This window comes from Lagenorhynchus albirostris, chromosome 6, assembly GCF_949774975.1.
Source record: "Lagenorhynchus albirostris chromosome 6, mLagAlb1.1, whole genome shotgun sequence".
NCBI classification, from domain to species: Eukaryota; Metazoa; Chordata; class Mammalia; order Artiodactyla; family Delphinidae; genus Lagenorhynchus; species Lagenorhynchus albirostris.
This window is the reverse complement of record NC_083100.1, coordinates 6,842,969-6,858,546: the sequence shown is the minus strand read 5'-3', so window position 1 is coordinate 6,858,546 and position 15,578 is coordinate 6,842,969. Positions and strand designations below refer to the sequence as shown.

The following is a 15,578-nucleotide window of genomic DNA, read 5'->3' as shown; positions in this document are numbered from 1 at the left end:
CAACTACTGAGCCTGCGCGTCTGGAGCCTGTGCTCCGCACCAAGAGAGGCCGCGATAGTGAGAGGCCCGCGCACTGCGATGAAGAGTGGCTCCCGCTCGCCGCAACTAGAGAAAGCCCTCGCACAGAAACGAAGACCCAGCACAGCCATAAATAAATAAATACATTTATTTATTTAAAAATTACACAGAAATCATTAGCGAATACCTGTATATCTTCTGAGCCTTTGACGTTTCCACACATGAATATGTTGATCCATATTGAAAAGTAGGGAAAGTGCGGCATCCTCACCATCCCCAGCCGCCTCTCTTCCATTGGGCTCCAGTAGTGCTGTGGCGGGCAAAGGGCACTGACGTTCGGTTATGACCCAGTTCTGCGTTGCTTGGCAGCCCAGGAAAGACGCCATGGTTGGCATCTCACAGCTAGTCACGAAAAGATTTGATTGTTGGGAATGCTGGTGTCTGTGGTTATGATCTGACATTTCAAGCTGAGACCTCTGATTGAAAAACCCCTAGGAGTTTTAATTGTTTATTGAAAGAGTCCTGATGGTTCCTTTTAGTTTTTTAAGAATCTTTTTTTTTTTTTTTTTAAGCTGTGTTGGGTCCTCATTGCTGTGCGCGGGCTTTCTCTAGTTGCAGTGAGCAGGGGCTACTCTTCGTTGCGGTGCGCGGGCTTCTCATTGTCATGGCTTCTCTTGTTGTGGAGCACGGGCTCTAGGCACACGGGCTTCAGTAGTTGTGGCACATGGGCTCAGTAGTTGTGGCTCGTGGGCTCTAGAGCGCAGGCTTAGTAGTTGTGGCGCACAGGCTTAGTTGCTCCGCGGCATGTGGGATCTTCCCGGGCCAGGGCTCGAACCCGTGTCCCTTGCGTTGGCAGGCAGATTCTTAACCACTGTGCCACCAGGGAAGCCCCTGATGTTTCCTTTTATATTGATAAATTATGCCTCTGGTGAACCTGTCCATTCTGACTTTAAATAGGAGACTGACTTTCTGAGACATTAGTAAAATCCAAGATTTAAAAATTTTGTAATTTGATATAATTCAGACTTACAGAAAATTGCAAGAGCCATACAGACCGATATCTGTAATAGAGCTTATTTCAAGAAGGTCCTCTGGTTGCCCCCCGCCCCTTTTAAGTTGTGTAATTAACAGCTTAAAATGTGACAAGCCTCAATAAAGAATACAAATTCAGGAAATGTCTACATGTATTTTTTAAACACTTGGGAGAAGACAAACATGTTATTTTTCTATAACATGTAAGATTAACGTGGCAGCACAAATCTAATAATATTAAATAGATACCGTTAGTATATACATTGTTCTTTTCCATTTCATTGGCTAATAAGACTAAATACAGATATCCTATTTGTGTTCTGTATACTTTCTGTAGTAGAGCCTTTACTGAGTACTTTATTATACAGTTTTTGTATATCCTTTTTTTTAAATTGAAGTAGAATTGACCTACAACACTATGTTAGTTCCAGGTGCGCGACATAGTGATTTGTTATTTCTGTACATTACCAAATGATCACCATGGTAAGTCTAGTTATACCTGTCACCAAAGTTACTACAGTATTAACTGTACTCCCCATGCTGTATGTACCTTTATCCCCGTGACTGTTTTGTATCTGGTAGCTTGTACCTCTTCATCTCTCACCTTTTTCACTCAGACCCCCACTCCCACCCCACACAACCACCACCTTGTTCTCTGTGATTCTCTTTCTGTTCTGTAAGGTGTTGATTTGTTTTTTAGATTCCACGTATAAGTAAAATCATATGGTATTTGTGTTTCTCTGTCTGACTCATTTCACTTAGCATAATACCCTCTACATTCATCCATGCTGTCACAGACGGCAAGATTTCATTCTTTTTTTATGACTTATATTCCACTGTATATATGTACCGTGTCTTTATCCATTCGTCTATCATTGGACGCTTAGGTTGCTTCCATATCTTGACTGTTGTGATTAATGGTACAATGAAAATAGGGGGGCATATATCTTTTCAAATTAGTGGTTTTGGGGTTTTTTTGGAAAAATACCCAGAAGTAGAATTGCTGGATCGTATGGGGTTTCTATTTTTAATTTTTTGAGGACCCTTCATGTTGTTTTCTATAGTGGCTTCAACCAACTTACTTTTCCACCAGCAATGTACGAGGATTCCCTTTTCTCCACGTCGTCACCAACACTTGTTACTTGTTGTCTTTTTGATAATAGCAGTTCTGACAGGTGTGCAGTGATAATCTTGTTGTGGTTTTGATTGGCATTTCCCTGATGACCAGTGATATTGAGCATCTTTTCATGTGTCCGTTGGCCATCTGTATATCTTCTCTGGAAAAATGTCTGTTCAGGTCCTCTGCCTGCTCCTCCCTTACTTTGAGGGCGTGGTCATGTGACGTTTGTGCTGTGGTGTTGGATCTTTCATTTATTTTTTCATTACCTTTTTTTTTTTAGTTTTATTGGCGGTGGGAGGTTTATCCTCTTCCTCTTGAGACCTCACCCCGGGCAATGCCCAAAGACAGGCTTTCTGGGTGTTTTCCCTGAGCTGCTCCTCCTTTTCTCTCTGCGTGTTCCTGACCAGATCTCAGGGTGTTTGGAGAAGCTGGCTCCCTGGCAGTTTGCCGCTGACTCTCCCGGTGTGGCGCCCTGGAGGTTTACCCTGGTTGTGTTCTCTCCCTTAGCATACACTCACGGGACACAGCGGCAAAGTGCTGTCTGCCAAGTTCCTGCTGGACAATGCGCGTATTGTTTCTGGAAGTCACGACCGGACCCTCAAACTCTGGGATCTACGCAGCAAAGTCTGTGAGGAAATTCAGTCTCTCTGTGTCTATGAACGATTAGATATTAACCTCAGAGGTGTTTGTTTCCACGTTAAAGCCTGCATTTAGTGTGATAAACTTTGAAATTCCAGTCTCACGTTGAGTGGTGCTGACGTGGTGACTATTTTTCAAGTTTGAAGCTTCATTTAAATAAGTAGTTCTGATTACTTAGGGTGAGAGTGCAGCAGTGTTGCGTGCACAGCCGCAGAGGGGCTTCTGCTTGATTATTCGTGTTCGGTTGTCTTTCAGGCATAAAGACGGTATTTGCCGGATCCAGCTGCAATGATATTGTCTGCACAGAGCAGTGTGTGATGAGTGGACATTTTGACAAGAAAATTCGTTTCTGGGACATCCGGTAAAACACCCAGGAGCTTGGTGGGGAGGCAGATGGGAGGGTCTGTATGTGGCAGAACTGTGATGGTGTCTTGTGTGTGGGTTGTGTTTTTAAAGTCCCTGGAAATGGCAGAAATGAGCTCCAGTCCACATTATCTTCCCAGTTTGATATTCTTTACCCTGAAGTAGACGGTCACATTCAACAGTCACCTCTGAGCATGCCCTATGTACTTACAAACAGATGAACAACGAGGTTGTTAGGTGGTTTCAAGTGTAATCGAGAAGACAGATACACAAGTCTGCAGGGTGTGTTGCAGTAGGGCCAGGAGCCCTTGTCCAAGGATGTTAGAGACCGTCTGTCAAGATGAGTCTTGAGAAGTGAGTAGGCTTCACGTTGCAGAAGAGCCACTGAGGGACATTCCAGGCCAGAACAGGGCAGTCTGGCAGGTCAGGCGAGGGCAGATGAGACCGATAGGGTGGGGTGGGATCAGATTGCTGCGGGCTTTGGATGCCATTGGTAGGTGACTTGATCTCATAAGTTGGGTGTTTAGGAAAGGATTGCTTCATGAGAGTGTGGTAGATTACATTGGTGGCAGTTTTAAAGGGTGTGCTGGGGAGCGGGAAATCAGTAAAGCATTGAGGATCTGAACTCAAGGCAGTGGAGGGGGGATTTGGATGGGGTTTGTTACAAGTTGGATGTGGAGGGTGAGGAAGGAGAGAAGTAAAGTAAGATGCAGAATAAATGACAGATTTAGGAAGAGGATGCAGTGAACATGTTCAGAAAAGGACATAAATTTGAGGTTTCTAATGGACATTTGGAAAAACAAAAGTTTTGAGAGGTTGGCTGGGAGAAAAAACGAGACGTCCTCACAGGAGGACTTTGAAGACATGAGAGTGGATTAGTCAGAGCCCACCTGTGAAGCAACAGGAGGGCAGTACAGGGAGCTGCCCAAGGAGGGAGGAGTGGCAGAAAGGGAAAGAAAGCTGGAGTCCTGTTGATGGGCCAAGGTGGGGGCAGTAGAAGGGACAGGAGTCCTGTTAGGATGAGGACAGTTGGTTAGGAGGTAGGTAATTGGTGATTAGTTTCAGGTGTACTGGTTGGCAGAAATTTGAACTGGGAGTAAGGAATTTTAGAGCTAAGCTGGATGTTAGAAGGCTCCTCCTGGTCTCCCCCCTAATTTGACAGATGAAGACCCCAAGTCCCAGGGAGGTGGAGCGGCAACAGTAAGATAAACTGTCTTACTTGGTTATGGTTTGAGGTGGGAAATCATTTCATCGAAAGTTTACAACAGAATGAATGAGTCCAGAAGGGTCTGCACCTCCTTTGGCTGTATCACCAACAGGGCCCAGCCCAGGACTGCTGAGCACAGACCTGGGTGTGGACCGCAGCCCAGAGGAGAGCTGGGAGAAGAAAAGGAAGGAGAAGGGGTTGCCAGGGTGCCCCGGTTCCACATCTGGAGTCACCGGGATGAGTTGGAGGGTCCCCGAGCTTTACTTTGTATGACAGGAAGCCTGGAGAGCCCACACATTTGTCCATATAAGGCAGCCCAGACCTGCTAAAGCGGTTTTACGTCCCTTTGGATAAGTTGAAATGATAAAATTGAAGTAATACTAATTAAATAGTAGCCCTGCTTAGTTCATGCTGATCAGAAGCTCTGATTGGCAATTACTGTATCATTTCAGAAACAGGCAAGGAAATTAATCCTTACCAGTTTTAGAGTTCTAGTACTCACAGCTCCTGATAGAATCTGTTGATGGGAAAATAATAAAAGCCAGGGCTGAGATTATTTGTGTGGGCGTGGGAGCATTTTCACCGTCCTTGAGGAGTATTGTGTTCTAGTTCAGTTGCCTTTTCTCCTTCCTCCTTTTCTCCGTGGCATGCCATCCTGGTTGAAATGGGGAAGTTCTGACCTTTCTGTGTTAGGTTTTCTCAGACTTTCCATCTTTTTCCTAGATCAGAGAGTATTGTCCGAGAGATGGAGCTCTTGGGAAAGATTACTGCCCTGGACTTAAACCCAGAAAGAACTGAACTCCTCAGCTGCTCCCGAGATGACCTGCTAAAAATTATTGACCTACGAATAAATGCCGTCAGACAGACATTCAGGTAACTGAAGACACTCTGGTTGGGTTTCATTTGAGTCTTGCTGATTTTTCAGAGGGTTGTGAGAAGGCCAGAAGCCTGACTTGCCCGCACATCCCAAGTTTGCATGGACTCTGGGGGTAACGGTGCCCTGTCGTCTGTTGCAGCGCGCCGGGCTTCAAGTGCGGCTCCGACTGGACGAGAGTTGTGTTCAGGTTAGTGGTGGTGCTCCTCCCGTCGCGCCCGCACCCCCAGCGTGGTTCACCGCAGAGGTTAGAGCAGAGGCCTCTTCCCACTGGGGAAACGAGCTACATCTGTACGGTGCCTCCACGTGCGCAGGTGTCCAGGAACGAAGCTGCACGTTCAGTCCTAGAGGTCACTGTCACTGTTTCCTTCCTTTCTAAAGTGTCCCTTCTGTCATTGCGTGAAACTGTGTCCCAATTCAAAAACTGATAATGGCTAGTTGGTTTGTTCTGGGTATATCAGGTTCCCCTCTCTTTACTCATTTACATGAGAACTCTTCGAGAGCTTTTTGGGAAGGGTGGTGTCCCCTGGAACAGAGCAGAATAGGCTCTCTGGAGAGGCGGTGGTTTCCCTTTCCTGTTCTCCCTTCCACGCATGGCTGTTCTCCCAAATACATTGCCATGGTCAGTGCCAATATCGTGGAGAAGCTTCTCTACAGTCGATGCTTCCTTCCTTTTCTGCTTTCACTGCACCATATAATGAGGCAGTCCATCAACTGAAAGAAACCCTTCACCATTTGGGGGTTGACTTTGACCTCCCTATGTGCTATGTTTGAGTCTGAGAGATGCTTAGGGACTTGTGGCCCCAAGAAGTAATGCAGCGGCACCATTTTTCATTAGCTGGTGAGGCCAGATGATAGGGTGAAGTGGCTTTGGCCAAAGCGGTTGTGAAGAGCATCTTCTGGTTTCTGGGTACACGGGAATGGTCACGTGTTTGACTCGTAAGTGAAGAGTAAACATGACTTCCTGGGGAGGGGTCCGGGAAGACGCTGAGTTGGGGGTGGGTGGTAGACGCCGTTTCTTGTCTCATGTGTCCTGCAGCCCTGACGGCAGTTACGTGGCAGCAGGCTCGGCCGAGGGCTCCCTCTACATCTGGAGCGTGCTCTCCGGGAAAGTGGAGAAGGTCCTTTCAAAGCATCACAGGTAAGATGTCAGCCCCTCTGAGGGGGGGTCAGCCCCTCTGAGGGGGGGTCAGCCCCTCTGAGGGAGCCTGTGACTCCATCCCAGGGGTCACATCCTCTTCGGGCGTGGACCCGAGTCGACCCCACGAGGGCAGTGTCCACTCACGCACTCTACTGTGAGCCAGGTTAGTGGAGGGAAGCTGGGGCCCTTCTCCCCGGACAGCAGACAGCAGCGTCCTGCTTATTTACATTTCAGACCTTCCAGCTAGAGCAGTTAGGGTATGGCCACTGGAGAAGGTTAGAGCCCCGCGTTCTGTCTCTCGTCTTGTGGCGTCTCCTGTCTTGATCTTGCCCCTCACCGCGCTCCTTCCTCTCTGGCTCCCCTTCTCCCCCTTCTAAGCCCCTTTCCTCAGGAAATCGACTGCTTGTAAACGCCGATTTTCACGTGCTTTTTACTTTCATCCAGGCCCCTTTTCCTCTCGGCTTTGTTGTTGTTGTCCCCCAAGCCCAGCTGCTCTTAGAACCCAGGCCCAGGGCCCCCCGGGACCACCCCTCACCGTCCTCGCTGTGGTGGTGCCTCCCCGCTCCTCAGCCAGTTGCCCTGAGGTGCTCGTCAGAGGCTCTTTGCTTAACTCAGAGCTACTCCCTTAGGGTAGACTTGATAAGGCCTGATTCCTTTCATTCCAAACTACCTCCTAGAATCAAGGCAGGGTTCCTCCAAGTTCTTTCGCTCTCTAAGTGCCTGTCTGTGCGTGGGAGCCACACCGGCGAGTAAAACGGGCGCTGGGACAAGCCTGACGCCCTGATGGCGAGGGAGCCCTGCGCTCGGCCCACGAATGTCTCACCCGTGTTCCGACCTCTCCCTTTGAAGCTCAGCGATCAACGCCGTGGCCTGGTCGCCTGCCGGCTCCCATGTCGTCAGCGTGGACAAAGGAAGCAAAGCTGTGCTGTGGTCAGAGTACTGAGGGCACCTCGTCAGGAGAGAGCGGATCAGAAGCTGGAGGGGCACGCGGGCCCCACGGCTCTGTCCTGGCAGGTGGCGCCTGGACTGTGGCTTTGACCTCCAGAGAAGAGCTCGAGCCGTGGGGCGCAGTAGCCTGCCTTCGAGCAGGGCTCCCGAGGGTCGTGGCTGAGGTCCCGTGGCCTGAAAGAGTAACACTGAGAAAAACCTGATGCTGCGGTCGCTCAGCAGAGGTTCAGGTTCTTGCCTTGATTCAAGTGGGAAACACTACTGGCTCTGATCTTGCATACCTCAGCGGGGGGAGCGCAGGCACCTGCTGGCTTCTTCCCTGGGCGGCGGTGCCGCAGACGCCCCCTGCACCGGGTGTTGCTTCTCCCCTGTGCTTTCTCCCGTCCTTCCAAAGTCGGTTCTGGCCTGATGAAGGTCCTGTCACCTTGGGGTCATTTTCCCAGGGAACTTGCTTTAATCATGGATTAACAGAAACCCAGGTGGGATTACCCCTGCCCTCAGGTAGCCCACGGGGACGGTGGGACTGTGGTCCCCCTGCTGGTCTGTGTCTTTACTACGAGGCTCTTACTCTGACCTCACCTGATCACAGTTGGAATTTCCTTAGGTCTCCTAAACTGTTCGTAGAAAGCAACTGTTCTTCAAAACTCCTTCCTCCCTCCCCTCCCCCCCCAGTTCTACATATCTATCTCTTGGTCAAGAAAGAAATCTCAATTTGGTTAAAAAAAAAAAAATTGGCAGTGGGTAGGAGAAGAAGTGCACAACCCTTTTTCCAGAGAAGCGGGTGAGCTGCAGGAATAAAGACTGTATTCCCGGATCATCTGTAGCTTCTCAGAAGGTGGGCCGCCCCCTTCTTCCCGGCTGTGCTGGGGTTACAGTTGCCGGTGGTGTGGGATTGGAGGCCTCCAGTGTATTACCCTGGAGCCAGTAGTTCCGGGTCGCTGCCCCTTTGCCAAGCCTATGTGCAATACCCCCTCGGTGCTTTAGTTCAGGAAGCCCGTTCCAGGAAGCATGGGAATGCCGTCTTTCGATTTCGGGACTTGCGAGTAAGGCCGGGAAGAAACTGGCCTATGCATTTTTTTTTTAAACGTTTATCTTTACCATCTTACTCGTTTATAAAATTATAGTTCCTTGAGTGACTGAAACACCAATATTTTTATCACTTACTCATTCGCACTTTAATTTTCTTCCTTCCAGACTTGTTCTCTGGACATCTGTGGGAGCGAGGGCTAGAGCAGGGTGAGGACGGGCTGCGCGCTCCCTCTGATGGTGTTGGCGGCTCTGTTCTCCCCTTTCCCCTGCCCTCGCCTCCCCTTTTCAGTTTGCTGTTCAGGGAACTCGTGCTGAGGGGAGTTGAAATTCACAGGCCAGGGCATGTCTTTTATTTATTTAATTATGTTGCCCAACAGAACTTGATTGTAAATAAAAAAGAAATCTGTTATGTACTTTTCACACTCCATGCCTCTTGGTAGTTATTTTATTCTTCTTTATCCTTAAGGGCGAAAAGCTGGTTTTTTTTCATTTGTTTTCCATGGTATTCATTCATTTGTAAATAATGGTTAATACTGTCCCCGTGCCTTTCCTTATTGTTCATCATTTAAGCCCAAGGTATTATTGTCTGTAAACATCAGCGTTCCAGTTTCACGTCATTTGCAAATCTTAACTGGAACCAGAAAAGGGTCTCTTCGGAATTTCGGCAGCTGTGCGGTCTGCTCCACGCTGCAGCAATACGAGCTTCCTGTCCCTGCGCTGCAGACTTTGTTCACAGGATTGATAGTGAACTGTATGTGTCTCCCAGCCGCCAGGCCTCTTCTTTGCTGAAGGGGCATGAATTTCCTCATTGAAGAGTGATTTATTCGTAGCAGCTCAGATATCTAGCAAGCGGCTGTGTGCCATAACAAATTAGGGTCTCCCTGATGTATCCCACCCCCACCCCCAAGGACCCCTGTCCAGCCCATTACCAGACGGTAGTCCAGCAACTTGAGTCAGGATTCCATCATGATCTGGAGTCTCAGAGGCAGCCAGCAATCTCCAAAAAGCGGAAGGTGGGGATCCTGTTGCAGTCACCTTCAAGGAGGTAAGTCTCATTCTTCAAAAAGGCTGAAAGTAAACATTGTCATAGCCTCTGATTATCCTGGGGTTTTTTTTTTTTTTTGACCTTGGAGGGAAGCAGGACTGCTCTCTGCTCTTAACAAAGATGTTTCAGTTTGAGATCCATCCATACTGTAAAGCTCTCTTCAGGTCACCTGACTGCCAAGGCTGGGTTACAGGTGTGGCTTCCATTGGAACCACATGTGGAACATGGCTTCCATTGGAACCACATGTGGAACATGCTTCCAGCCAGCTCATGGTCTTCATTCTCTTTTTCTCAGATCATCTGGGACCCTCCTCCAGTGCTGCTGGTTTCATTGGTCAGGGTGGGAGGTGGGCATGGGGGTTTTTAATTTCCCAGATGAATCCCGACTGGTTAGAGCTAGCGTGCTCCCCTGCAAGTGTTGTGGGCTTTGATCCAGACGTTAGCATATCTCAGGCTGAGAATTAAAGACTTTTAAAATTTATATTTCCTAGGTTGTTTCCCCAAATAGTGTGATATATCAAGTTCTGTGCCTTATTATAGCACATACTGTGCACACATTCACTTTTACCTTTATCTTGTGAAGCCCCGATGCACCTTTCATATCACAGCGCACAGGATATTTTGTGGGGACGCTGGGGCAAGTGGATGAAGCTGCTCTCAGCTGGGAGGGGCCAGCCCAGGCCCCAGGGGCGTGTTTGTTGGGAAATTCTAGGGTTTGGAGTGTACCAAGGTGTGCAGAGCTACTGTGTGTCTTCACATCTACAGCACAACCGTGATCAATCGTGATCTTGGGGAATCTGACAATTTGAAATGTAGACCTGAAGCTCGCCGCCTGGGTGCAGCACCGGGAGAGAAGGGTGGCAGTGATGAAACCTCGTGCAGGACTGCTTGCCAGGCTGCAGAAGCCACAAATGTTTGTTTTTATGAGATGTCTTGGATAGTAATAAGGAAGCTATGGCGCTCAAATTCTGTCAGATCTGAAGTGTATCCCATTTCACAAATGGGGGGAAGTTTCCCAGTGAAGCAAGAGGCTGTTCCGGAGTCCTGGCCCCCAGGTGGGCGTTGGTGCCCCATCCAGCCCTCCACGTGAGCCAGCGGGAAGTGCCTCTTCGGGGGCGAGGACGAGCTGCCCGTGTTTGTTTTTATTCCACTGCATCTTTTCTCTTGTGTCTTACTGTAAGGCTCATTCTCACTAGAAATCCCAAATTTTCAAGCCAATAAACTTTGGGAATCTTGAATAAAGTGAAATATATCTGTATTTGCATAGATTGTGTAGAAACACGTAGGATGTGTGGTACGTGCCAGTGAAAGATTGGACTCTGATCCAGAAAGTGATTCTTGCCTCCCTCACCTCGGCAGAATCGGATTCTCTCACCTCAGGGAGCCCTGGTTTCCATCTGTGCTGCTGAACTCTCCCCTGTGTTCACTCCAGATGCTTCTCGCATCCTGTCTGTGCTCTGGCCATGGTGGACTCTTCAGACACTCCAGCTCTTACTCATCTTGCTGGGGACCAAGCTGCCCTCTTCCAACCCTGAGTGGCAGGCATGATGGGAACATCCACGTCTCTGGGGGTCCAGAACCTGAGGAGGCGAAGGAAACACCAGTGTAGCAAGGTGTACCTACCTGCCACTCAGTAGTACTCATTGCCAGAGTACTTTACAGCAAGGTTCAAGCATGTCATTTTCCCCATGAATCAGCATGCATCCCAACCTAATAAGGACACCATGCCGTAATTACACCTCACCGAATTAAGTGACCCTGTTATCCACTATCCAGTCTATATTCAAATTTTCCTGACTGTTCCAATGTTTTTTATGATTGCCTTGTTTATGATTACAACCTCTTAGAACCAGGTGGTTCTAAATAGTCGTAAGCCAGAAGTCTTGGGATCAGCCATATCCTTGACACCTTGACATTTACGTAGTGCTTGGCACACAGTGGGCACTCAGTAAAGTTTTTATTTAGTAGAACTGAATCAGCAAAGAAACAAGTGAATCAGGATCAGTGAGCTTTTTGCTGCATAACAAAACTGCCATGACATGGAATGGTTTAAAACAAGTACTATTTCTCCCGATTCTGTGAGCGGGCGTAGCCGGCTGGATTGGGGGCAACTGGTAGAGGGTGGCCTCACTCGTATCTGACTGTTAATGTGACATCAGCAAGGGGAACAAGGATGATGCGGCAAGAAGTCAAGCGTCTGTGGGACCGCTTGTCGCTCTGCCTGGTCACCTCCGTTACACCCCGTTGGCGAGAGCAGGTGGCACGTGCAGCCCTGCCTCTGAGTGGGACTGCGGAGCAGAGTGGGGACAGGGAAGGGACTCGCCTTGGCGGTTCTGGCAACTGATGTGCCACGCTGGATTTGGTTGACTTTCCTCATGTAAGCTCTGTGTCCCACTTGGGAATGTAGCCCTGGAGATTGCTATGTGCCAGGCTCTGGGGATTTGGTCCAACCCTAGGACCTGGAGAAGAGAGCAGGGGAATTCAGGCTTTGGGCTTCATTTTTTCCAGAGAAATGGACTTCAGAGACAATGGGAAGGTATGCTTGTGAGCCAGGCCCATAGGAAGACAAGCTGTACGCGGTCTAGTTTCTAGATAGAAAGCCATACATTCCATTGCTTCCCGGAGTACGTGCCCAGGTGCTTCTAAGAGGTCGTAAGCCAGAAGTCTCAAGATCAATCATATCCTTGACATCTTAACATTCACATAGTACTTGGCACAAAGTCTTTAGTAGAATTGAATCAGCAAAAACAAAGTGAATCGTAACCAGCCATAAGGAAGAGTCAGAGGGAGAGTAGTTTAAAAAAATAAGAATAAACCACTTAGCAAGGGTAAATATTGTTTCATAGGAGTGTTGTGTATATATGTGCGTATGTACTGGGTCGCGATGTAAAAAATGTATTTCTTTTTCTACTATTTTTAAATGTACTGAGTTGAAATTCAGCTAACATAAAACTAGTCATTTTAAACTGAACAACGGCGTTTAGCACATTCACAGTGTTGTACGAGCACCACCTCTACCTAGTTCCAACAAAAAAGCGTATTTCTTAAACTGGATTAGTGTCCATTTTTTTCCCCAAACTTTGGATCGATAGCAGTTGATCTGTCTGTAGAAAAGCGCGGGCCCTCGTCCTGCTCAGCTTGGGCTGCCATAATGAAATACCGTAGCCTGCATGGGTAGATATCGTAGACCTTGCATTTGTTCATGCTTTTTTTTTTTTTTTTTTCTTCTGTACGTGGACCTCTCACTGTTGTGGCCTCTCCCGTTGCCGAGCACAGGCTCCGGACGCGCAGGCTCAGCAGCCATGGCTCATGGGCCCAGCTCCTCCGTGGCATGTGGGATCTTCCCGGACCGGGGCACGAACCCGTGTCCCCTGCGTCGGCAGGCGGACTCTCAGCCACTGCGCCACCAGGGAAGCCCTGTTCATGCTATTATTACTTCTTTAATAAACATCATTGAAATTTTTAAAAAAGAGCAAAAAAACCGTAGCCTGAGTGGCTTAAACAACAGAAGTGTCTCACACTTCGAGAGCCTGGAGTCCGAGCGGCAGGCACTGGCGGGGTAGACTTCAATTCATCCTGAGGCCTCACTGCCACTAAGCTGTGTGCTCATGAGACTTGTTTGTGCACAAGGAGAGTGGAGAGCCTGTCAGATCGGAACCACACTGATGACCTCATTCAAAGGCCCCACCTCTAAATACCGTCACACTGGGCGGTAAACGGGCTTCAGCACGTGAATCTGAGGGGACACATTGTGTGTAACAAACTTCTCCAGAAGGCTCTGCCTAATTTTGCTCAACTTCAGGTGTAAGCAGCTCAGTTTGTGGTCAACTCCAAGTTCCTTACCATCAAAACCCCCTCTAGCGTCAAGGCCCATGTGGCAGGACCAGAGGGTGAAGAAGCTCTCACCTCAGAGAGGACGAAGGAACATCCATCAGGATCCTTTTCAAGACCTTGTCTGCACATTTGATGCATTTCCCTGACCCTGCAAGCCAGGGCAGCTCGTGGGCTCCCCTTCTACAGATGGAGAAAAGCAAATAGCAGTGAGGCCAAGCTAGTTTCTCAAGATTGCAGTGGATTCGTCAGTGAGCGACGGAGCCCAGGACTCCAGTCTGGGGCCGTTTGTACAACTTACTCCTTCTGCACAGAAACCTGGAGCATTAAGTACTGATGTCAGTGTGATGCTTCAAGATGGACATTTGAAATCTGTCTGGGTGTGAGAGGGTTTCAGTGCCCATGAGGCTTGAGCACCTGTGTTCTAATCATGAAAGACTGACGTGTGGAAGAGATTGGATTAACTTGGAGCAACACAGAGAAGTAGAAGGGAGGCTGATTTCCATCCTACAAAAAATTTTCTCACACTTCATGCTATTTCAAAGAAAAGTGGTAGTGATTTCCCTGTCCCTGGAAGCATTCAACAACTTCTGTGGCTATTGTAGAGGAGATCAAAGCAAGGGATGGAGTATAGACTAAATGTTTTTCAAGGGTCTCTGCCCGTTGGGTTGCATTTATGATTTCAGACATTAGCCAGCCCAGCCCATAACAACAGCCCTCTGTTCTTAAGGCCAATTGACTAAGAGGTACATGTTGAAATGAGGGTGGCTTTTAAAAGCTCTGATTCCCTCACACTCTGCATAAATACAGTAGCCTCAAACTTGTCAAGTGCTCTCTGCTTCAGTAAAACTAAGGCAAGGTTTTCATTTTGTAGTTGACGGTTAGCAGACTGAACCAGTTTTCCTCATGCGTGTGCCCTAATAAGCCCCTAAGATGATAACCTAGCCCCAAAACCCCTAAGCTTCTTAGCTGCATATCCCGACCCCCCACCCCCTCGAGCTGGTGCTGCGTTTGATGTTGGAAATGAAACACAGGACTCACAGCTGCTTCTCGCTGGATGCTGACTCCAGAGAAACAAGTATTGTATAGCCAGTGAGTGGTTCTTAGACTTTGAGCATTAATAGACCAGTAGATTTCTAAAAGAATTGTAGAAAGAGGTGGATAACTTTTTATTTTGGCCAAGTAAGGGTTTTTTTTTCTAAATTGCCATCTACACTCATCTCTATAAAAGGAAAGACACTTTGTCCTTATGCTTAGCGGCTGCATTCTGACGTTTATTGATTGTCATGATGTCTGCAATTTACTTTCAAATGGTTCAAAAGGAAAAAAGCAATAGAGATAGATGAGCACATGCAGCGAAATGTTCATTGTCGAATCTCCATGTTGACTATGTAGGTGTTTATTATACTATTCCAGCTTTTCTCTGTATGCCTAAATTCATAATCAATTGTAGGAAATGCAAAACTAGTGGCAGAAGGCAAATCATTGGTTACCTGGGACCAGGAGTTGACTGAAATGGGTGCTAGGGAACTTTTAGGGGTGATGGAAATGTGTCTTGATCATATTGGTGGTTAAAGTCATCAAACCACGCACGTAAAAATGGGTAGATTTGGTTGGATGTGAAGTATATCTCAATAAAGATTGGGAGGAAGAAGGACATTTTAATATTTAAAAGTTTAAAACTTCAAATAAAAAAATAGAAAAATTTAGAACTTCATAACCTTAGAACAAAGAACAGTCCTTTATACTGAATAATTTGGTTCTATGAAAAAACTGACAACAGTGTCCTTATTTTTCTCATTTCTCCACCAAGCAGAGAAAAATGCATTACAGACCAGGGGCTGGGAATGACTACCAGAGACTACCGTTTCCAAAAAGAGTGAGGTCTGGCATGCAGTCCACCCCAGATTTTCCTACCTGCCCAGCATTGGCAGGTCAGTGACTGAGACCTGCACCCTTGGGGGCCTGGAGCTAACACAGCTGCAGGAGAACGGGGGTCCCAGGAGCACCCACAGCTCAGGGCAGCCCTTCTGATGGGGACACTGGATGAAGGGCCCCAGTCATTTTTCTTCCTTTTTTTTTTTTAAGGGACAAGAAAAGATTTCTTCAAAACAAAACCTAACATTCCCTTCACACAGACCACCAGTGTCAGCTCTTTGGTGTCTGTCCTCGTAGATTATGCATGTAATGTGTACGATAACACACATGTGTGCATGTATATCCATACATAGACTTGTGTGTTTGCAAAATGTGATCATACTGTACATACCATCCTATGACCTTCTTCATTCAGTCACAATCTCTACCTTCCTAGTCCAGTAATTTCCATCC

The 15,578-nt window shown here is 47.7% G+C and overlaps 1 protein-coding gene and 1 non-coding gene across 6 annotated transcripts in view; both read left to right on the top strand.

Moving 5' to 3' along the window:
* Positions 1-8,793, top strand: part of ATG16L1 (autophagy related 16 like 1) — a 46,779-nt gene extending 37,986 nt beyond the window's left edge. For 3 of the 5 annotated variants that reach the window (XM_060151822.1, XM_060151821.1, XM_060151820.1), the window contains 6 exons: positions 2,678-2,798; positions 3,065-3,170; positions 5,103-5,252; positions 5,396-5,443; positions 6,293-6,394; positions 7,244-8,793. In XM_060151822.1, coding sequence (XP_060007805.1) covers positions 2,678-2,798; positions 3,065-3,170; positions 5,103-5,252; positions 5,396-5,443; positions 6,293-6,394; positions 7,244-7,337 — 621 coding nt within the window. In that variant the 3' untranslated portion in view covers positions 7,338-8,793. Of the gene's footprint in view, positions 1-2,677; positions 2,799-3,064; positions 3,171-5,102; positions 5,253-5,395; positions 5,444-6,091; positions 6,193-6,292; positions 6,395-7,243 lie in introns of those variants that run through there. The other 2 variants (XR_009541010.1, XR_009541011.1) reach the window with 2 other exon arrangements.
* LOC132522506 (small Cajal body-specific RNA 6) lies at positions 251-493 on the top strand. Its single transcript, XR_009541248.1, has one exon. It is a non-coding gene; the product is annotated as a small Cajal body-specific RNA 6 (non-coding RNA).
* Positions 8,794-15,578: the final 6,785 nt, after the last annotated feature.